At 49.4% G+C, this 22,398-nt stretch overlaps 1 protein-coding gene across 6 annotated transcripts in view; it reads left to right on the top strand.

Moving 5' to 3' along the window:
* Positions 1-22,398, top strand: part of SMOC1 (SPARC related modular calcium binding 1) — a 143,507-nt gene that overhangs the window by 109,864 nt on the left and 11,245 nt on the right. For all 6 annotated transcript variants that reach the window (XM_018054027.1, XM_018054028.1, XM_018054026.1 and 3 more), the window contains exons 8-10: positions 15,257-15,449; positions 16,015-16,097; positions 18,339-18,444. In XM_018054027.1, coding sequence (XP_017909516.1) covers positions 15,257-15,449; positions 16,015-16,097; positions 18,339-18,444 — 382 coding nt within the window. The remainder of the gene's footprint in view (positions 1-15,256; positions 15,450-16,014; positions 16,098-18,338; positions 18,445-22,398) is intronic.

Here is a 22,398-nt window from a genome sequence, read left to right as displayed (position 1 = left end):
ACCCAGGGATCGAACCTGTATCTCTTCTGTCTCCTGCATTGGCAGGCGGGTTCATTGCTACTGGCGCCACCTGGGAAGCCCTTTTTTCACCTACCAGTGGTTAATTTCTCTATCTAGGCTACACTCTGTGAAGGCAAGGGCTTTCCTGCCTGTATGTCATATCTATTAGAGAATTTCGCTTAACATGTTTGATTGCTTTGGAGAAGGATCCAGCAGAAAGGATCTTCATCAATAAAGACAGAATCGTCACTGTCATCACAGCTATCAGCTACCTGTATCAGCTCTGTGTTCTCCTTGAGCATTGCCATAACACTGTGAGATAAGTGTTGTCGTCCTCGTCTTATAGATGAAGAGTCAAAGGCCAAGAGAGAGGAAGTAATGTGTCCTGGTTCACAGCTAGTAAGTGGTTCATTTAAGTTCAGTTCAGTCACTCAGTCATGTCCGACTCTTTGCAACCCCATGGACTGCGGCACGCCAGGCCTCCCTGTCCATCACCAACTCCCGGAGTTTACTCAAACTCATGTCCATTGAGTCAGTGATGCCATCCAACCATCTCATCCTCTGTTGTCCCCTTCTCCTCCCGCCTTCAATCTTCCCCAGCATCAGGGTCTTTTCAAATGAGTAAGTTCCTTGTATCAGGTGGCCAGAGTATTGGAGTTTCAGCTTTAGCATCAGTCCTTCCAATGAATATTCAGGACTGATTTCCTTTAGGATTGACTGGTTGGATCTCCTTGCAGTCCAAGGGACTCTCAAGAGTCTTCTCCAACACCACAGTTCAAAAGCATCAATTCTTAAGCACTCAGCTTTCTTTATTGTCCAACTCTCACATCCATACATGACCACTGGAAAAACCATAGCTTTGACTAGACAGACCTTTGTAGTAAGTGGTAGGGCTGAAGAAAACAATTTATCTGGGAATACAGTGCCTATCTTTTGGGGGCACTGTTCTTCGTGTGTAATGAAGGGCGATGTCAAGTTTGCTAATGTTTGCTTCCACTCGAGTCCTTCTTTCCACTCCTTCTTCCGCTGAGTAGTTTCCAATTGCATGAGTATGGGGTCATGCTGAGAAATGGTTTCCAGGCAGGTACAACCCCCTTACTTTTGTCAGAGGGGCCCAGTCACCTTATTTTTCCATGGTTGGCCCCAGTTATGTCCGTGAGGTTGGCATATAGGACAGGATAGCTGGGAGAGAGCTAAAGGTTCCAAGGGAGAAGCTGAGACCAGTGATCATTATCAAAGATTGATACCATGGGCTTTTTCTAAGAAACTGGGACGTTCTCCATCATGGTCAGGTGGTAATACTGACAGAGTGCCTGCCAACCTTTTTGATGTAATTCTGTGTGAAGGCCATCCTGTCTCAAACGTGCATAACAGGTTGGCAAAAGGCCTCGTGACTGATTTTGCAAATAAAGTTTTATTTGAACACAGCCATGTCCATTTATTTATGTACAGTCATCTATGGCTGTTTGCATGCTCTAACTGTCAAGTTGAAGAGTTGTCAGAGACTGTTCGGCCTACAAAGCCTAAAATATGATCTGATTCTTTACATTAAAAAAGTGTGCTGGCTGCTGGTATATGATTGTTGCTTTGTTGTTATTCACTCGCTAAGTCTTGTTGGACTCTTTGTGGCTTCATGGACTGTCACCCACCAGGCTTCTGTCCATGAGATTTCCCAGGCAAGAATCCTGGAGTGGGTTGCCATTTCCTCCTCCAGGGGATCTTCCCGACCCAGGGATTGAACCTACGTCTGCTGCCTTGGCAGGCGGATTCTTTACCACTGAGCCACCAGGGAAGCTCGTATAAGATTGAAGGAGAAGCATTCGGGTGGGATGGTGAGTAGAAGTGTGTCTTTCTCACATTTTGTGGCCTCTTTCTTAGAAGTAGGGGCTGTGTTTCCTGAGATGTTTCCTGACGTGCCCTGGGAAGCCTGTATTAGCGTAAAATTCTTTAGGTGGCTCGCGTAGCACTTTCACCTCTCACGTGAGCTTTAACATCCTTTCCTGTGCATGCTCTCACACGTGGGTTGCCCAGAAAGCATCCTGAGGCTTGGCCTTCATAGGTGGGAGGGTAGGGAATCTTTTGTATACAGAAGAGCTCACCCATATAACAGCATGAGCATGGTCTTTGGTATCAGGCAAGTCTGTGGATGTGAGAGTTGGACCATAAAGAAGGCTGAGCACTGAAGAAAATTGATGCTTTTGAACTGTGGTGTTGGAGAAGACTCTTGAGAGTTCCTTGGACTGCAAGGAGATCCAACCAGTCAATCCTAAAGGAAATCAGTGCTGAATATTCATTGGAAGGACTGATGCTGAGGCTGAAGCTCCAGTCCTTTGGCTACCTGATGCAAAGACGCCGGGAAAGATTGAAGACAAGAGGAGAAGGGAACAACTGAGGATGAGATGGTTGGATGGCATCACCGACTCAATGGATATGAATTTGAGCAAGCCCCGGAAGATGGACAGGGAAGCCTGGTGTGCTGCAGTCCACAGGGCCACAGAGTCGGGCACCGCAGAGCGTCTGAACAACAGTGGAACTGGCTGCTTCCTACCGAGAGGCTGGGTGACCTTGAGAAAGTTAATAACTAGCTACCCTGAACCTTGATTTCCTTCTTTATTAGATAAAGTTGTTAATGCCTTGCAGGATTTTTCTGAGAATTCAGTGTAGCTAAAATGCCTGGCACACAGTAGGAGCACATAAATTATTGAAAACACCTCAATGGACTACCTTGATGTATTGTGTTAGCCACTTTCCACATGATTTCACTTGGTTTGATGAGAAGTCACATAGACTTGAATGATAACTTGTCTGGGTCTGGGCTCTGGAATGGACAGCAGCCTCTGCGTGGGGCCCCTGGGGTACTTCCCCATTAGAGTTTGATGAGAGATTCTGAGTCCAGAGAGCTTCCACTCACACCCGTGGGGAGGTTGGAGTGGGATTCTGTGAGCCGACTGAGTGAGCACTCTCCTCCTCAGCTCTCTCTCTCCCACAGGCAGAAAGGCCATCCCAGTTTCTTTTACACCCCAAACACCCTTCTTTCACGCTCAGACCCTGTGACGCCAGGTTTGGTTTCTGGCCTGGGACTGTTGACGTTGGAAAGGTTCCACCGGGCAGCTGAAGTTTTGCAACAGCATGACACTTATGCCTGCAGATTTATCCTGTCTCTTTCCCTCCTCCTGAAGGTTTTGGTCCCTGTTTTTAAGGCTTTGTCGTAAGCTTATCTTGGTCAGGGTCACCCTCTGAGTACGTGGCAGGGTCCACAGCAGCCGGCTTGCCTGTTGAACTTCTGTTTGATTCTCGCCTCCTTTGTACCAGGACTTCTTCTTGCAGCCAGGCAGACAACGCACCTGGTGGCGAACATCCTAGAATTCGACAGCGAGCATCTTCTCCTATACACACGTTGGTCAGAAACTCTGCTTGTATAAGAAAACAGACTCTTGCTGAGATTTTGGTACCAGGGGCTAGTGATCAAAGAATTTCTGCTTATAACTAGATTAAAAAAAAAACAAACTGTAATCACTTACATGTTAGAGAAGAGAGTACAGAGATCCAAGAAATGAAAAAAACTAGGCTTCATCTCATCTTTCGTCCATATCTTAACTGCTTCTAATTTTGCTATATGCAGACATGTTCCTACAGCATGGATTTATAAAAGTCTTTTTTCCCCTCTCTCTCTTTCTGTGTGACAAAATTCTGTGCTTTCTCCTCCGGGAAGATCTTATCTCTCAGGGAGTGTGGTCGTGTGAGCCTTCACTCTGCTGTTCGTCCAGACGATGCCCTGAAGGCGTGCGCTACAGCCCTTTCCCCCTTTCCTGGCCTGGTACCCACCGGCGGCCCCCTGTGAGGTCATTTGACCTCTCCCTCTCCCGTCTCTTTCTTTCCTTTATCTCCATCTTTTCTAGTTAACGTCGTGTTCTGATCTGACTTCAAGAGGCCCCAGCACCTGGCGCTGTGGGTTCAATTCAAATGGACTGTGTCTTTCCTTCCTCACCTGTTTGCCTGGCAGGCCTTCCTTCTGTCCATCTGCAAATGCAGCAGCTGCTGGTAACTCTGCTCCCTGGAGACCAGTCCCCAGCGGGGACACAGGTGGAAATGCATTTCTTATACGTCTGTCGTGACCGTGACCCCCGCCCTCCTTGAACGTGAGCGTGTTTGCCTCAGTCACCATCCGAGTCACAAGTAAGCTGTTTTCAGCATCCTGTCCTGACCTGCCAGGGTCAGAACAGTGCTCTCCTAGGCCTACTTTGGGCTCCTCGGTCACCTTTTGGATACTCTTCCCTTCCCTGGAAGCTCCTGTCGGGGTGGCTGCTCCTAGAACTGGGACTTAGGGTCACAGAGGCAATAGCACCTCCTGGCTGGATCCCCCACCCCCTAAAACCAGCACTCTTGGCCTGCCCAGAAACCGCGGGGTGATGTAATGACCTGAGGCCTGGAAAAATAAACAGTTTTCAGGGAAACCAGCGGTAGCTGTTGTAAGCAAATACCCCACAGCCACCTGGAGACTTGCGCATGACGTGATTGGAAGGAAGAATGAGTAATCCACTAACGTTAGCAGCCGCAGATGGGGCTGGGCTGGTGTGCATTTTAAATATCTATATAAAAACAAATCCTTGATGTTTATTTCTATCACTGGCCTTCTGGATGTCTGCCCACGTATCTTCTGCAGGTGTCTTGGTCCATCATGGCCAGTAGAATAAGAGCCAGGGGTGGGGATGGGTGGTCATTCTTATGACTTTCTCTCTGACAACAAAGGCCTTTCTTAAGTTATCCCTTTGCTAAGAGGATCTGAAACACATTTGGAGGCCCCAGAGCGCCTAGCCTCACATTTTAATCTTGTTTTGAGATTAGTTTTCCCAGTTGCCTTGCTCCTTTACCCCATGTTGTCTGTTTGGAACATAGCGGTGCAGTGTGACTGGGAGGGGTCTGGAACTTGCTCCACTAGCAAAGATTTTATTGAGTTTGTATGCTTGTGGTTTTAAGAGCAAACCCACTGCATCCTAATGTTCTACTTTTGGCCTCTGCTGCTGGAAAAAAAAAAAAAACAACCCTAATCGAAGGCCCTGCTGAGATAATTGTAATTGACTTCTTCCAATTGTTAGAAGTCAGCTGCCATCTCTGCTTTGGTCTGAGCAGCCTCATTCTGTGTTTATTTATAAGACTTTGGAAGTAGACAGGGTATATAGTTTATGAGCACACCCATATGTGCAGCATTATTGTTTGGAGGAGAAGAGTGAAGTTATGATACTTTATTTGACAAATTTAAAAAGATCTCTCTTCCATCTCCCCCTTCCACAACCCCTCCTTCCTTCTCACCTGAATTTTTATTTGCTGGCTCTTGTCCTTAAAGGAAGAGCTTGTCAGGTCAAGGTCAGCGAAGTTAGTGAGAAAAACTACAGAGATGCCAGCTTGCCACTTCTTAGTACTTGTCATTGCAAAACCACTGTGAAGAGTTTCATGTTCTTTTTGGTGGAAGGGTCATATGAGCATGAGTCAATTGAGATGGCGCCTTTTCTAAAATTCGAGTGGCTGTGAGTCAGTGATGCTTTGGGGAAAAAGTTAAAAAAAAGTGCCTATATGCTATATTGGGACAGTCCATCCTAGAAGAAGTATCTTCTGTAGAATTTAGATCTTGTTTTCCTCCAGCCCCAGAGAGAAATTATTTAGACAGGCTGGTTGGTTTGTAATTTTCCCTTACGCCTCCTGACCCACAGCCCTTCATCTGAGCACTGGGCCCTATTTACAGAGCCTACTGCACACACACCTGTGAGTGGGTGTGTCGGGGACATGAGGCGGGCATTGTTAGTTTTGTTTGGCGGGGGTGGGTTCTAAGCCACAGGCAGCTAGACACAGTATGGCCGTGGCGGGAGTGGGGGTTGGGGGAGCGAGGCCTGGGGGCAGACCTGAAGCCCCCTGGCAGCCTCGCCCCGTGCTCAGCTGCTTCCTGGCTCTCGGGCTCCCCTGGGGTGGAGGAGCCTGAGCGGGCTCCGGCGCTGAGCGGGCTCTGGCGCTGAGCGGTGGGGGAGCTCTGGCCTGGCTGTAGGGTGGTGGGCTATGGTGGTGGTCGCCTGTAGTACCCCTGCTGCAATTGCCTTTTTAAAGAGATGTATTGCTGTTGTTCAGTCGCTCAGTTGTTTCCGACCCTTTGTGACCCCATGGACTGCACCCTGCCAAGCTTCCCTGTCCTTCACCATCTCCCAGAGTTTTCTCAGACTCATGTCCATCGAGTCGGTGATGTCATCCAGGCGTCTCATCCTCTGTCGTCCCCTTCTCCTCCTGCCCTTAATCTTTCCCAGCATCAGGGTCTTTTCCACTGAGTCTACGCTTCAAATTGGGTGGCCAAAGTAATGGAGCTTCAGCTTCAGCACCAGTCCTTCCAGTGAGCATGTAGGGTTGATTTCCTTCACGACTGGCTAGTTTGATCTCCTTACAGTCCGAGGCACTCTCAGGAGCCTTCGTATTGTGTAGCTATGCTTGGCTGCCCTGGGCCCTCATCGCTGCGTGCAGGTTTCCGTTGCGATGAGTGGGAGCTGCTGTCTGTTGCAGGGCATGGGCTTCCCTCTCGGTGCCTTCTCTTGCTGCAGAGCTCAGGCTGTAGGTGCCTGGGCTCGGCAGTGGTAGCACACAGGCTTGTAACTGGCTTCTTCTGTCTTGCTAGAAGTCAAGTTGCTCCATGACATACGGAATGTTCCCAGACCAGGGATCAAGCCCACAACCCTTGCATTAGCAATGGGATTCTTAGCCACTGGACCATCAGGGAAGTCCACCACTGCTTCATTTTAAATGAGAAAAAGGAGCCCAGACTAAGGGCCTTGCCCAGGGCTCCAAGCCCATCAACAGCTCTCACGTTAAGACCTCTTTGTTGTTATTCAGTTCCTAGGTCGTGTCTGACTCTTTGCGACCCTGTGGACTGCAGCACGCCAGGCTTCCCTGTCCTTCACTATCTCCCAGAGTTTGCTCAGATTCATGTTCATTGAGTCAGTGATGCCATCCAACCGTGTAATCCTCTGTCATCCGTCAGATTAAAGGGTCATTTGGAGAAACCTATTCCCATGGTAGAGGTGACCATTTTAAATTGCGTGTATTCTGTGTCTGTTCTCTCTATGTCTACCCTTGCTTGATACACACCCGAGCGCAGTTTCAAGGGTTGACTTTGTTCTGTTTGTCAAGGGGTCTGCTTCTTCCCTGCCCTGGCAAGACCTCTCCTTTTCTTGGCCACTGTCTGTTCCAGAGGGAGCTCTGAGGAATGGTCCTGTGGGTTCCCCTCCTCTTGAGGGGGTACTTGGAGTCCCTGGATGACTCTGAGACTAGGGGATTGATGACGGCCAAGTGACAGCTCAGTGCTGGGCATGACGGGAGGACAGAAACGCGCTCACGGGTGCGGAACCACATGTGGCCAAATAAATGGAAAGGGCTGCTCAGCGGTGTCCTGCGAACTGTCCGAGACCATACAGCCTGCAGCATCTCCTCCCTGGAGACCGCGTGTGCAGTCCCAGGCCTGGCTCTTCGGAAACAGGAAGTCAGTGCCTTCAAACCTGGTCCCTCCAGTCCCTCCTTTTGTTCCTGCAGTGTCTTCGTCAGCCAGATTCTCTGTGAAAGTCCCCAGAGCACACACCACTTGTGCCAACCCAGAGACTCCTGAGGCAGGAGCCACGCAATTTCTTACACCTCTGGAATTTCATGTTCTGGAATTTCAGGAAAGGTGTTTTTTTTTGTTTGTTTTTGTTTTTAACACACAGCTTGTTATTTTGTGTTATCCTTCAGCATTTCATTCATTTTTGATAAGAGGCTAGGTGGGTGTGAGGTATTTGAAGAGGTTTCAGGGTAATTGTAGATGAAACAACGCTACTGTTTTCCTTGGTATTCTTGGCCCAGTGGGACAATTCCTTTTACAACATAGAGACACTGCTCCTGTTTTTCAGGCGGGTACCATGTATTGATTTTTCCTTTAAGAAAATCTAGTGCTGGATGGTCTGAGGGTTGAGTGTGGCATCTCCTAGGATGAGTCAAAGGGACAGGTTTTCTTTTTCTAGACTCTGTGATCTCATCCCTCCCAAACCCCCGCTCCCCGCACCCCCCACACACACTTGGCAGTGACTCAGCAGTGGGGACCCATCTCTGAAGAGTCAGGCTAGCACAGAATCCTGCAGCTGGGGATGGCACAGCAAGTATTCAAGTAATAGCAGGGTTCTTGTGCTATATGCTCTGAGCATCCTTTACATCTGGGTCTCCATGGTTCTCCTATGAGTGAGGTGCTAGGGCTCAGGGCTGGATGTGGGGAAGGGTCAGGAAGGCTGCAACAGGGCCCTTGCCCTTAGGAGCTTTCAGTCTTGTTAAGTTCCGGTGCCCAGGGTGAGGAGTCCAGGAGGGGAGCAGAGGGAGGCCTTGGTCCAGGTGGGGCCCCCCAGGGAAAGCTCTGGGGATGGAGGAGGCCTGGAATGAGGGTAGGTTAGGATCTCGTGGCTAGTTCTTTCTTCTTGCTACCTCTTATGAAACTTTTCTGACCTCTTCCTGAGCCTGCCATGGGGCCAGCGCATACCCAGTCCCGGGGGCCAGGAAGTCCCTCGACCCCCTCTGCATCCTCTCTGAGCCCCAATCTCCTGTGTTACCCCGGATCCCACATTAGGGCTGAGACCGCAGGAGCACTGATCTCTCTCAGGACATTGTTGTCGGCCCTGTCCGCACCCCGCTCCCCTGTGTGTAGTATAGGTGGTGCTTGGTTGAGGCAGCCTGAAAAGCTGCCTTTAATTCCCAGCTGATCCTCCCCTCGGAGGAGAGCTTCTGGTTCTTTCTCTGGGAAGACTGCATCATTCATTGAGGCCTCTTTCCCGATACATGTTTCTGAGACCCATGACTCTTCTCAGCTTTTCTGTGTATGGTTTCCTATAAGATAGGGCTTTTTTCCTGGTCTCATTTTTCATAGGGACCCAGTGATGACTAATTTTAGGGGCCAGCTTGACTAGGGCACAGTAGTCAGTTTGGTCAAACACTAGCTTGGATGTTGCTGCAGAGGTATTCTTTTAGACATGATTAACTTTTATAATCAATTGACTTGACGTAAAGCAGATGACCCTCTGTGGTGTGGGTGGGCCTCATCCAATCAGTTGAAGGCATTAAGAGTGAAACTTGAGATTTCCTGGAAAAGAAGGCATGCTGCCTCCAAACTGTGACATAGAAATCCTACCTGAATTTCCAGCCTGCTGGCCTGACCTATAGATTTTGGACTAGAGACTGCCCCCATCACTCTTACCTGAATTTCTAGCTTGTCAGTTTGGAGCCAAATCTTTGAGATAAATCTCTCTCTCTCCACAAGTATAGCCATATCCAAATATATATATATTTTCTTTTTTCTATTGGTTCAGTTTCTCTGGAGAGCCCCCACCACTACTGATTCTCCCTGATTGCTGCCTTCTCTCTCCTCCCATCTCCCTCGGGTCTCCATCACTATATGGTTCCCCAGCTCTTTCTCCAAAGAGTTCCAGATGTGCCTGGCTCGTCAATACCTGCTCACTTGGGTGTTTGGTTATGCAGCCTCCCAGCTTTTCTGTCTGTTCCTTCCTTCAGCAGCTTCTCTGGAATGCAGCAGCCAGAGAGAAAGACCAGCCCAAGGACGTGAAACTTGAATCTTTTCATGTTTATGTTTGTTGGACATTTCTTTTTTAAGTAAAGAAGAAAAAAGAAACAGATGATAAAGAAGAAAATGTTCCTAGAAACAAAGGATAAACTGTGGGCTAAGATGAGATGGAGGGTCAGCTGGGGGTTGAAACTGTCCACGCTCTCCATTGCTCCTAATTACCATGGGTAAGGCACAGAGGCAGGGACTGGCCGTAGCAGACAGGGCTGTTTTCCACACTCCTGTCTTGGCTGGACAGCCGAGAATCTGCACCCTGGGCCTGCAGACAGGGTTTGTGTTGTCTGGTTCAGCCTGCTCTCTCTCTCCTGGGTCCCCCTCCCTGCCCACCCCCACCCAGGCGCAGTCCTGCTCTGCTCCGCTGCTGTGTGATTGGTGGCGAGGGCTGTGTGCTTTCCGATGGCAAGAGCTGGACCGCGTTGTCATTCCTTCCACGGGCTGCTTCTCTGTCGTGTTCTTCTCTCAGGCAGCCGGGGGTTTGTGAGTGAGAGTGAAAGGACCCATTGCCAGGTGGGGAGTGAGTCGGCTCTCACTCGTCTGCACTGTCTCGGAATGAATCAGAAGGGCTGAGTGTGCTTGAGTGCAAGAATGTGTGGTTAGGTATTCCCGAGTCGCCCTGATCAAGGCCTGCCTGTTCCCTCGCCCCCGATCTTTATGTCTCCCCAGTGTTTACAGATGGTCCCAGCCCATTCTTAGAGTTATCAGGCCAGACCTTCTAATCTTCTCATCTCCTGAACTTCCCTGAGCAGAGACTGAATGTTTCAGAGCAGTGAGTGTCAACTTCTGAGGAGCTTCCTTTCTGAACCAGTGGTCAGACCCTTGAAATAGGTCCCCTGGCTTGCATTCTGGAAGGTGACTTCTTCACAATTGCCAATTGTAAGATTTGTTTGGGAGTGACTGAGAAGGGCAGAGGGTAGCAATGGCCCTAAGGGTGGAGCTGGCTTCTGGGTCTTCAGATGCAGAATAAGCTTATGCCTCTCGTTATGTATGATCAGTATTTGCATGACCTCTGGAGAAGCACTAAAGGAATAATTGATTGATTGATTGATTGATTGATTGGTTGAAGGGTCCAAGAGGGCTGCAATGCTTGTGGGGTATATAATACTTATGGGATAATTTGATCAAGGGGATTCCCAGGGGGCACAGTGGTAAAGAATCTGCCTGCCAGTAGAGGAGATGCAAGAGACTCAGGTTTGACCCTTGGGTCAGGAAGATCCCCTGGAGGAAGGCATGGCGACCCACCCAAGTATTCTTGCCTGGAGAATCCCGTGGACAGAGGAGCCTGGCGGGCTACAGTCCATGAGGTTGCAAAGAGCCAGACATGACTGAGCAACTGAGCATGTGCACACACACACTTTGATAAAGAGCTGAGCAAGCCTGAGTGTTTCAGTTATCTATTGCTGGGTAACAGACCACCCAGAAACGTAAAGGCTTACAGCAAAAATAATTTTTTCTTTCTACGGTGTTAGTGGTGGTTCCCTGATGGATCGTGGCTGCACTTACTCCTGGACTTGTCCGACTGGAGGGTCACCTGGGCTGGGATGTCCAGGATGACCTCACCCTTACACCTGGTGGATGGTGCTGGCTGTGGTTGGACCCTTTTTGTTTTCTTCCATGTGGCCTTTCATCCTCCATGGGGATGGACTGGCTTCCTTATGGAGTGGTCTCAGGGTGGACTGCAAGAAAGGGCAAGTAAAAATTGTAAGGAGTCTTCAGATCTAGGTCTGGAAACTGGATACTGTCACCCCTGTCCTTTCCACTGGTCAAAGCAACTCAGAGTCAGCGTGGAGGGTCTATCCAATGGCGTGAATACAAAGAGGTACAATCCACTGGTATCATCTTGTAACTGTCTACCATACTGAGTAAAAGGAAAACATGTTAGAATAAAAATCAGATTAGCCTATGGCAGTGAGAGCTGACATTTAAGAAAGATGAAGGCCATGGCCTGGGAACAGACTGTTTGGGCTAGAATGCAGGCTCTGCCACTTCCTCACCATTGACCTTGGGGAAATCACACAGCCAGTCTGCTCAGTGACTATACTATTATTATAGTAACACTTATCGTAGAGGCTCGTGATGAGTTTGAGTTAACGCAAGTGCCCAGTACTGAGCTGGGCACTCAGTAAACACTCAGAGAGCAATTAGCTATGATTATTCATGTTACTGTCTGTCAGTGGTGGGTGAGTTACAGATATGGCTTTAGGTGTTCTGGTTCGGAGGCAAAGAGGGAAAAATACGAGAGTGTGAGGTCCAGAGTGTGCTCTAGTGGAGAATTGTTGGTTCAGAAGAAGCAGTGCTGTGTCAAAAGGGTAAGTATGGGTTTTTACACATTTGCTTTCGAAGGCAGCAGGTTTATGGCAGTCTGCAAATGGACTGGCTAGAAAATCTTCACACCATAAAAATAAATGTACTTTCCCCTAAAAGCAAATGATTAGAGGCAACGACCTCTGTCTAGAGTTCAACAAGACAGGCTTGATTGTCAGAGCCCTTGACCAGAGCCCCAGCTCTCCACTTGCCTGGCTGAGTGAACCTGGGAAAATTCATGAATGTCACCTGGTCTATAAAGTGGCAAAGGGACTTCCCTGGTGTTCCCGTGATTAAGAATCTGTAGGGGACATGGGTTAGATCCTTGGTCGAGGAACTAAGATGCCACAGGGCAACTAAGCCCATGCATCATAGCCCATGCGCCACAACTAGGACCCAACACCGCTAAATAAATTAATCCATATTTTAAAAAAAATAAAATGGGCATAATAGCAGCACCTACTTCACAGGGACAAAGAGATTAGGCAAGTGAAGTCCTTATTCTACTGCCTGGCACATGCTTCTCAGTGAATATTTGCTTTGACTATTATTAGTATAAAGAGGATTTTAGGGGAGATTTTCTCTCTGTTGGAAGACAAACTCTCCGTGTTTTCTTTGCAAATGGTTAGTACAGTGATTATAAACCTTTCCTGCCTCTTTCTTAGAGCAGCACTTGGACTTGCAGAGATCATCATAAGGTAATAAGCAAGCAAGCAAACAAAGAAAAAAGTAATAAAGTAATAAACCCTGCGTTTAGCCTTTTCTCAAATTCCACTGCTAGTCCTCTAGTTTTTCCAAATTAGCGCACGTCATCATCTGTATGCTTTTATTCTCCGTGGAACTCCGTGCAGCCTCTATGGAAGCGGGCTGCAAACATCTCAGAACAGCCTTCAAGGACATCCAGAAATCTGTCGACAGCCCCCAGACTACGGGTTCCCACCTCTCCTCGACTGGCTCCTCTCCACATCCCTGCAGTCTCAGGATCCCCGATGGTGTGAAGTCAGGCCCATCATTTGCTCTGTCCCCAGGGAAGCTTTCTCCACCTCTGTTCACATCTTGCCTTCCATCTGATTTACGGCTTTAGAATGTTGGCCTGGAGGATCTTATAATTTAAAGTCTCTGTCAGAGGTTGTTACATGAACGCGGGGCCAGTAAAAAGCTGTTTTCTTTTGGTTTTGCTCATCTGTCACTTTTTTTGTGTGTGTGGCATGAAATACGAGGTAGGAAAATAAAGTTACCCACTTGGGGTTGGGAGAGCTATTGAAACACTCTTGTGTAATCCTCTGGAAGGTGCCAGGCTCCATCCTAGCCAGGGGCCCGATTCAAAATTCTGAGTCTTCAGGCCAGGTCTCCCCAAAGGCCCCCTCTCTCCAACAGTTTGTGTCTCTTCCCTAAGCTGGCTCTAGGGGCAGTTCTGGTGGAAGTTATAACTGGGTTTAGAATCATAAGTCTATATTGTCTGTCAACTGTTCTAAACTGCTGTTCATATAGCCAAGGAGATTCTGTTCAATTTTGCTATGTTTGCATTATGAAAACAGTAATTCCTTTTTTTCATTTTCCATATCAGAATTATGTTTTAATAGCAAATATGTATATATACCATCTAATATTTTTATGCCCTTAAGGAAATATTCCCTCACCCTGCAATGAGAATTTTTCAGCATTTTGTTAGGAGACCAGAAATCATTTTCCCGTCATCTGACTTTCCTCTAAGACAGCACTGCATCTCCGCACACCTACAGTCCGCGTCAACATTTGTCCGGTTCATATGTGTGTCATTAACAGAGCCCATTATTTCAAAGGGTTTGGCTCCATCAGAGTTCAGCTTCTGTTATTTTCATCCATTTGTTCAGTGAGCAGGATGAATCTCCACATTGCTGATGCCAAATTCCTGGCTCTCCGAGTGGTATTTTTGTAACACACTGTGAAAAAGTCACGGGATGCCCAAGGTGATTCCTGTCACATTCTTCAAGAGGAAAGTTGTGGATTACTGTTCATGAGAGAAATAAAGTGATGATAAAGTAGATGAATAAAAAGAGAAATAAGTAGATCAAAAACAGTGGTACAAGTTTATGATATGGTCCCTTTTATTGTTAAAAAAAAAACCAAACCTCGTGTGTGCATATGTATTTGCGTGTGTGTGCATGCAAAAGAGAAGATCCAGGGTCGGTAGAACTTTGGTGGGATTAGAGATTCTTCAAATATTTCTTTATAATGAGAAAAGTTATTTTTAATAACTAAAAAACAAACCAAAAAAACCCACATAGTATCAACAAAAAAACAAGAAAGGGAAGTCGGGCAGGTTGACTGGTCAGTGGCCATGGGATTCTAAAGCCCCCGGTGCCTGGGGTGCCTCAAGCTGGGCTTGATTCTGGGAAAGCTAGGTTTGGCTGTTCAGACACGCTGGCATGGTTTCTGAGGCCTCTGAGTGCAAACACCTTCCTGTGGGAAGGTGTGTTGTGTAATGAAAGCTGCTACTGCTGCTGCTGCTGCTAATTTGCTTCAGTCGTGTCTGACCCTGTGCGACCCCAGAGATGACAGCCCACCAGGCTCCCCCGTCCCTGGGATTCTCCAGGCAAGAACACTGGAGTGGGTTGCCATTTCCTCTCCAATGCATGAAAGTGAAACGTGAAAGAAGTCGCTTAGTCGTGTCCGACTCTTTGCAACCCCATGGACTGCAGCCTACCAGGCTCCTCCGTCCATGGGATTTTCCAGGCAAGACTACTGGAGTGGGGTGCCATTGCCCTCTCCGTGTAATGGAAGCAGTGTTGTGTAATCAGCTCAGCTCCATTCAGCCTCCTTTGTCCGGCTCTGATGGAGCCCTGGAAGGAGTGGGTTTGGGCCTTGGGTTTTTGCTCTTCTTGGGTGCTGGGCATCAGAGCATCTTCCCACCCTGAGGACAGTGACTGTGGCCCTGTCCTACGGGGTCTGGGTTTGGGAGAGTGTCCACACACACAGGCATTCCTGCCTCAGCTGTCAGCTTGCAGGGCTGGAGCCAGGAGACATGAGCAGGGACTGTTCTGAAAACAGTCAGTCAGGAGATTCCACTCCCAGGCCAGCTGCAGCTCCGATGAGGAGTAGCCCTGCCTCCCTGGCTGTCTTGCAGCTGCTGGAGCCTACCAGCATGAATGCTACTGCAGCCTGGCCGTGCGAGGGCCAGAGTGAGGTGCTCTGCTTCTCCAGCTCCTCACTCAGGGCTGGCGTGGGGACCCGGCTCCCCTTGGTGATTCACCAGTCAGCCATCATCAGTTCCTGGGGGCCAGGCCGGGTCCTGGCAGGGAAAGCATAGGAGTGGGAAGTCACCACGGGCTGTGTCTTTTCTTGCAGAGAAAGTTCACTCGTGTGACCAGGAGCGGCAGAGTGCCCTGGAAGAGGCCCGGCAGAACCCCCGCGAGGGCATTGTGATTCCCGAGTGTGCACCTGGGGGGCTCTATAAACCAGTGCAGTGCCACCAGTCCACTGGCTACTGCTGGTGTGTGCTGGTGGACACCGGGCGTCCGCTGCCGGGGACCTCCACACGGTAAGCCCCCGGAGCCCATCCTGCCCCTCAGATGGACCCTTGGGCAGGAGAACCAGCTTCCTGTTAGGCTGGTGCCTCTCATCTCCCGGATTTATTGTCCTGGCTGGGTGGGAATTGAGACACTCGGGGAGCAGCATCTCTGCTCGTGGGCAGATGAGGTCCTGGTGGAAAGACCTAGATCTTGGATTCTGGCCACAGGGCTGGCCTTTTCTAGCTGGGTGGCCTTGGGGAAAGGAGGTAATCTCTCTGAACCTCAGTTCACTCAGGCGGATTATTGCCCTGCCTGAGTCACTGGGTGCTATGATCCTGTGTGCAGACATAAGGGAACACCACTCTACTTGAGTAACTGAGATGATGTGGCAAGATGCCTGAACGTGTCTCTGTGGGGACGCTGATGCTGGGATTGCCCTGTAGCTAGTGGACAGTGCGGGAGCTATTTTGCCACCAGCTCTGGGTGCTCTACGCGCTCTACGCTTAGAGACCACACAGATCATTGCTAGTGGTAGGGGCTGAAGTCGGCTCAGGTTCCAGCCCCTCCTTACCCCCTGCCTCTCTCTCTTCTCAGCTACGTGATGCCCAATTGTGAGAGTGACGCCAGGGCTAAGAGTGCGGAGGTGGAGGACCCCTTCAAGGACAGGGAGCTGCCAGGTAGGAGATGACACTGCCTCTTGCTGACATCCTCACTCCTTCCTGTCCCACCACCCCCTCATCGTGCAGAAGCAGTACCCGACTCTGGGTCTGTTTCCTCATCTGTAAGCTGGGGTGGGGACGGACAGTGGACAGGGGCATGGCAGGAGCCACAGGATCGGCATCCAGTCTGGCATTTGTCCCTAGTTAGTCCTGAACCCTTAAACACATGGTTTCTCCTCCTTGCTCTTCCCTTTTTAACCTTTAAAATGTAGTCCTTGGCTTAAAGGGCTTCCTAGGTGACGCTCATAGTAAAGAACATTAAGAAACATGGGTTCAGTCCCCTGGGTCGGGAAGATCCCCTGGAGGAGGCCATGGGAACCCACTCCAGTATTCTTGCCTGGAGAATCCCACAGACAGAAGAGCCTGGCTATGGTTCATAGGGTTGCAAAGAGTGGGACGTGACTGAAGTGGCTTAGCACGCACACACGTTGGCTTAAAACCCTACCCTCAAAAACGCTCCAGTTTTTTCTCTAAGCTGGGGTGATTGGGTGGAGAAGGAAATGGCAACCCACTCCAGTATTCTTGCCTGGAGAATCCCAGGGACAGAGGAGCATGATGGGCTTCTGTCTATGGGGTTGCACAGAGTTGGACATGACTGATGCGACGCAGCAGCAGCAGCAGCAGCAGCAGCAGCAGCAGCAGCAGCAGCAGCAGCAGCAGCAGCAGCAGCAGCAGGGTGATCGGGACAGTGATCTGGGGGCTGTGGACCCTTTTCCCCAGAAGCTAACTCTCAGGGACAGGCTATCCTGCGGGGCATGGTAGTGTCGGTTGCCAACTCTGTAGAGTGCCTTTGCAGTGACCCTGGGTGACCCAGAACTGTCCCTGGAGTATGACACAAGAGGCATAGGCAGGGACCAGGGCCTCTGAAGGGCTGCTGGGCTGGGTTTCCCTTATTTACCGTGTTCTCTGCCAGTGAGTAACAATACAATTACTAAATAATGATGGCTTGAAACACTGTAGTTTTAATCAGGTCAGTGCTGATGGGAGCTCTCACTGTTCCCATCAGGACTCCAAAGGAGAACTGAAAACAGAGGCTCTTGAAAGTCCGGGGGTTCCCAAGTGAGGTTTGTAGAAATCACTCTGTCATGAGAACGGGGTCGTAGAGACCAGGATCCCTCTGTCTAGCCATCACTTCGACAAATGTGAATTGAGATTTCACTGTGTGCCAGGCACTGGGTATGTCTAGTAATCAAAACGGAAGTGAAGCCTATGTAGTGTGGGAGACAGAATATACAAATAAATGAATACAAACCATGAAGATGGTGACAGGTACTCTAAGGGGAAAGAGTGAGGTGCTGGGAGAAGGGCAGGAAGAAATCTGTGGCTTCTCTGAGAAAGTAGCATTTAGCCAGAGACCCGGGGGAACTGCGGAGAGAAGAGAATGAAATAGTAGCTGCAGAGAGGAGAACTGTAGGTAGTGTTGAGGGACTGTTTGGGGCTGGCAGTCAAGAATTTACAGGAAAACCATCTCTCCAGTGGTGTGATGGTTTTTACACCAGCAACATTCAGCTCTGGGGGTGTGGATTTGGAGAAGGCATATCTGTGTAAAGGTTCATCCATCTTTGGGGTTTTGCTGGAGTCCCACCATGAGGAATAAACAAAGGATTTGAGAGTACTTCTAAGGGAGGGTTGATCATTATAATCTAAGCTGGCTGAGGAGAAATGTAAAAAAAGGGAGTTTCTTGGATAGGTAAACTAGTAGGTCCATTGAGTCAACGTTGACCTTGGATTTCTCTGCATTCCTAGTGCCCTTTTAGCACCTGGTCCTCGCCTCTGGAGTAGCCTGGTCTCACTGTACCACTTGAGTTTCCCAGCAGACTATGGACTTAATGAGGAGAAGAGCCCTGTCTAGTATATTCCTAACATATACCATAGTGCCTGAGTTGATACTCAGCAAAAATTTGTGGAATGGAAGAACACCGAAGGCTTTATTGTCCATGTGGTCTGATGATCCCTTGTGGGCTGTGGGGAGAGGAACTCTGTAGGTTTATGACAATCATCTGGGGTTTCCCTGGCTCAGCTGGTAAAGAATCCGCCTGCAACGCGGGAGACCGGATCATTTGAGCTGTGGACAATTCCCAAAATGGATTTGGCTGGACAAGAAGGACTCGGAGAGGCTGAAGAGACTGCTAGTGGAGGAAGCTGTTTCACTTGATCATTTACCTGCCACATGCCTTCAGATCTCACTTTGTCTTTCAGGCTGTCCAGACGGGAAGAAACTGGAATTTATCACCAGCCTACTGGATGCCCTCACCACTGACATGGTGCAGGCCATTAACTCAGCAGCGCCCACTGGAGGTGGGAGGTGAGAGTGTGAGCAGGACTCAGGCCCAGTTGGACCTCGGGGCTCCTGATTTTTTAGATGCTGCAGGACGCTGAGAGAGTGGGGAGGGCTTGGGTAGCGCAAGGGCTGGAAGTTGATCCTTTTCCTGAAACCATGTAGCTGTGACTTTGTCCAACCTTCTGCCAAAAATCTCACCACCCCTCTCCCCTTTCCAGTCCTTGGGATTTGCTTTTCTCTAGCTTGTAGTTACCTGATTACAAGTAAGTCCAGGAGTGTCTGGGACTTCCCAGGTGGTGCTAGTGGTAAAGAATCCACCTGCCAATGCAGGAGACATAAAAGACATGGGTTCGATCCATCCATCAGGAAGATTCTCTGGAGAAGTGAATGGCAACCCACTCCAGTAGTCTTGCCTGGAAATTCCATGGACAGAGGAGCCTGGCAGGCTACAGTCCATGGGGCTCCAAAGAGTCGGACATGCCTGGAGCCACTTAGCATGGCACGCACCAGGAGTGTCTGGAGACTTCAGCAGTGTGTGCCTTAGAGTGAGTCCAGAATGGCAGGAAGTGGGGTGGGATGTGATGGGGACAGCAAGGAGGAAGTCTGGAGCACTGGTGGTTTTCTCCTCTGAGGAGGCAGGAGCCGCATGCCCGAGATTCCCAAGGGACTCCGAGTATTGGGATTGGCACTGCCTTAGCCAGACCCTACCTAAATCAGGAGCTGATATGCTGACCAACGCAGTCTTGACACAGGGCCGAAGTCCACCTGCTCCTTAACAACCAGCATCACCAGCGCTCACTGATTTGGGCCCATTGGGTGGGTTGGAGCACGCATGCTCAGACCTGCTGAACATGCATAGCACAACAAGCCCTGGGCTAGGGATTGGGAATCCAGGAATGTGAGGCGCGTCCTTATCTTCAAAGAATGCACCTAGTGAGAAGGAAACGGCAACCCACTCCAGTGTTCTTGCCTGGAGAATCCCAGGGACAGGGGAGCCTGGTGGGCTACCGTCTATGGGGTCACACAGAGTCGGACCTGACTGAAGCGACTTAGCAGCGGCAGTGAGAATACTAGGCTGTGGACAGATACAAACTCTGTGGTAAGTGCTAGATCAGAGGTGAAAGAACAGAGAAGGGTTTGCTCATTCAGTCTGGAGGAATCAGAGAAGGCTTCCAGGAGGAGGTGATACCTGAACTGAATTTTGAAGGACAGGTAGGACTTAGCTAGTAAAAGAAAGAAAGCCATTCTAGGAGAAAAAGAAAGAACACTGTAACCCCAGGCAAGCCCATGGCCATAGTTCAGTATGGCTGGGCTGGGGCGGATGGAGGAGGAGAGGAGAGGATGGAGAAGATGACAGCGGTGGTAGGTGACGCAGAGAAGGAGGTGGGAACCAGGTCCCAAAGGGCCCGTGAGATGTGCTTCCCATTATGAAGCCAGAGGGTGAGGCTCGGCAGAGCTGGGCGGTGTTCAGGCCCCTGTGGCAACAGGAGCTACCGTGTGCTTGGCAGCAGTGGGCAGCCTGACTCTGAGTTTGTGGGGCTCACCAAGGAGTGGGGGCTGATTCCTCCACACCTGCCCAGAGGCAGAACTGTCAACAGGCAAGAAGTGCCACCATGAGACCGGCCCAGGCCCCTAGGCTGGTGGAAGGCTGACTGCCTCTGCGGGCGATCAGCGCAACCGCAGGGCATGTATCTAGGGAGGGAACCAGGACTCCCAGCACAGCTGTCAGCACTTCTGTGTCCCAAGGCAGACGAGGGCAGTGGCCCCCCACTTTCTTTTTTAAGCGTGCAACTGTTTTCATTATATTTGCAAAGTGGTACAGTTACCAGCCAAAATTCTACAACATTTTCATCAACACCCAAAGAAACTCTGTACCCATTAACACCCACTCCTCAGTGGCCCTCCCCCAAACTACTACTACTATTACTACTACTATCAACTTTTGTCTCTATGGATTTGCCTACTCCAGACATTTTATATAGATGGGCTCATACAGTGAGTGGCCTTTGGTAAAAACCATTTATGTCCCATCATGATGAGTGCAGAGACTGCCTTGTGGATTGCCACTCTAGGAAACCCCCTGTCTGGGCTTGCTTGCCCTCAGCTACTCTGTGGTCCTGTGAGCTCTGAGGCTGGTTTGTTTTGCTCACCTTGTGAATGGGGCCAGGCCTCCCCCACAGCAGGAGGAGCAGGGCACTGAGTCTAAGATGATGGAGACAGGGTCTGACAGGTCGGCAGATGGGAACTGCCCAGAGGCAGTGCTCAGCCACTGGAGGTCTAAGACAGAGAGAGCTGTGTCCTCATCTCCTGGAAGAGGGAAGGGAAATTATGAACAGGCGTATTCAGGATTGTATACCTTTTTGCTTTTCATGATTGGAATGTGAAAACATACCTGTTGTTTCATGCAAAAATGAGTATGAGCTATTTATGTGTTTTTTTATGAAGAGAGGGACTAAAGAAACAAGGAGGGGGCATGGCCCTAAAAATCCAAGATCTGGAGCCTCTCCACTCACAACTCTTCTGGGCTGCTGGCTCTGACCCACCCCTCAGGGAGTCTGCCTCGTGCTTGTACGTGGGTACAAGGAGATAGCACTTCACCCTCCATCCTGTTTGCTTCTGCAGGAGGCCAGCCCTGAGCTTTGCCTGGCCTCAGATCCAGGCAGGCTTCAGTGACAGGGAAAGCAGAACCCAGCTGGGTCCTGGGCCAGGGGGGTCAAAAGCACAGGTAGGCCTGCTGCCAGGGCAAGTTCAGATGGACGCTCTGCCCTCAAATTGCAGGGTGAGGAAATTTTAACAGAAAATAAAAACTAAGAAGTTTATAAATGCTTTTAATCCTAGTATGTCCTTAGGGAAGTGATTTTCTTTTTCTTTCCAAAAAAAAAAAAATCTCTTTTAGGTATAATGAGAGTTGGAAGAAAATTTTTTTAAAATATTCTTTCCTAAACATGTTTTTCATTTTAAGCTCATATGAACTTGACCGTGTTTGGTTCTGATGAGAATGAAAGGTTTGAACTGCATTTGGTAATTGTGTTACCTGGAGGCTATACTTGTAATCAAAAGACAGACAAGATGAATCGAGAAGTAGTTTAGAGATCAAGGGAGTCGGGGTGGGCCTTGAGGGGAGAAGGAGAGAGGAGTGGTTACACAGGGGGGTAGTTGGTCAGGGTTACTGGTTTTACTGCATTTAAATCCCTCTCAGATCTCTCTATTATATTGGGTTGGCAAAAAAATTCATTCGGGTTTTTCCATAATTTGTTACGGAAAAACCTGAGTGAACTTTGATGTCGACCCAATGTTTAGGAAAATCAAGCCCTAACTCTGACCATGAATTGGCTCTGAAGGATGGTCTTGATGGCGCTCACCCTCCTTTCATATGCCACTACCTCCCATCATTACATGGCAGCTGCTGGTGGTCCTTCTCAGGTGCTCAAACAGGCCAAGCTCTCACCACCCCAGGGCCTCCATGCCAGCTGCTTCCTCAGGCTGGAATGTGAGTCCCTTATCTTCCCGTGACTTGCCCCACTGTTCCATTTAAATGTCACCTTCTCAGTGGCCATCCAAACGAAAGGAACAGGCCTGTCACCTTCTATCGTGACACCTCTTTCTAACTTTCAGCCTGGTGCTTGTCACTACCTGATGTCTCGCTGGTTTGTTGATTTATATCTGCCTCACCCCACCCAATGAAAATTGAAGTCCGATGAGAAAAGGAACATTTTTCACCCTCTTCCCTGCTTATTCCTGGAACTCAGAAAAGGGCCTGGCATACAGTCGGTGCTCAGTAAACATTTGTTACATGAATTAATAGCCAGAAGGATTGGGGGGTAGATGGATGGACCCCTGTCAGGCACAGAGAGGGATGGCTCAGTGAGGCCTCTTTTCCTTGGCACACATCTGAGGGTCCAGCAGCTACTTCAAGGCTAACTATGAGGCCAAACCCAGCCCTGAAGTTCACTGCCACCAGAGCTTTACGGTGCCCTG

This window comes from Capra hircus, chromosome 10 (genome assembly GCF_001704415.2).
Source record: "Capra hircus breed San Clemente chromosome 10, ASM170441v1, whole genome shotgun sequence".
NCBI lineage: Eukaryota > Metazoa > Chordata > Mammalia > Artiodactyla > Bovidae > Capra > Capra hircus.
Note: the sequence above shows the minus strand (reverse complement) of the source record. Positions and strands in the feature narration are given on the sequence as shown.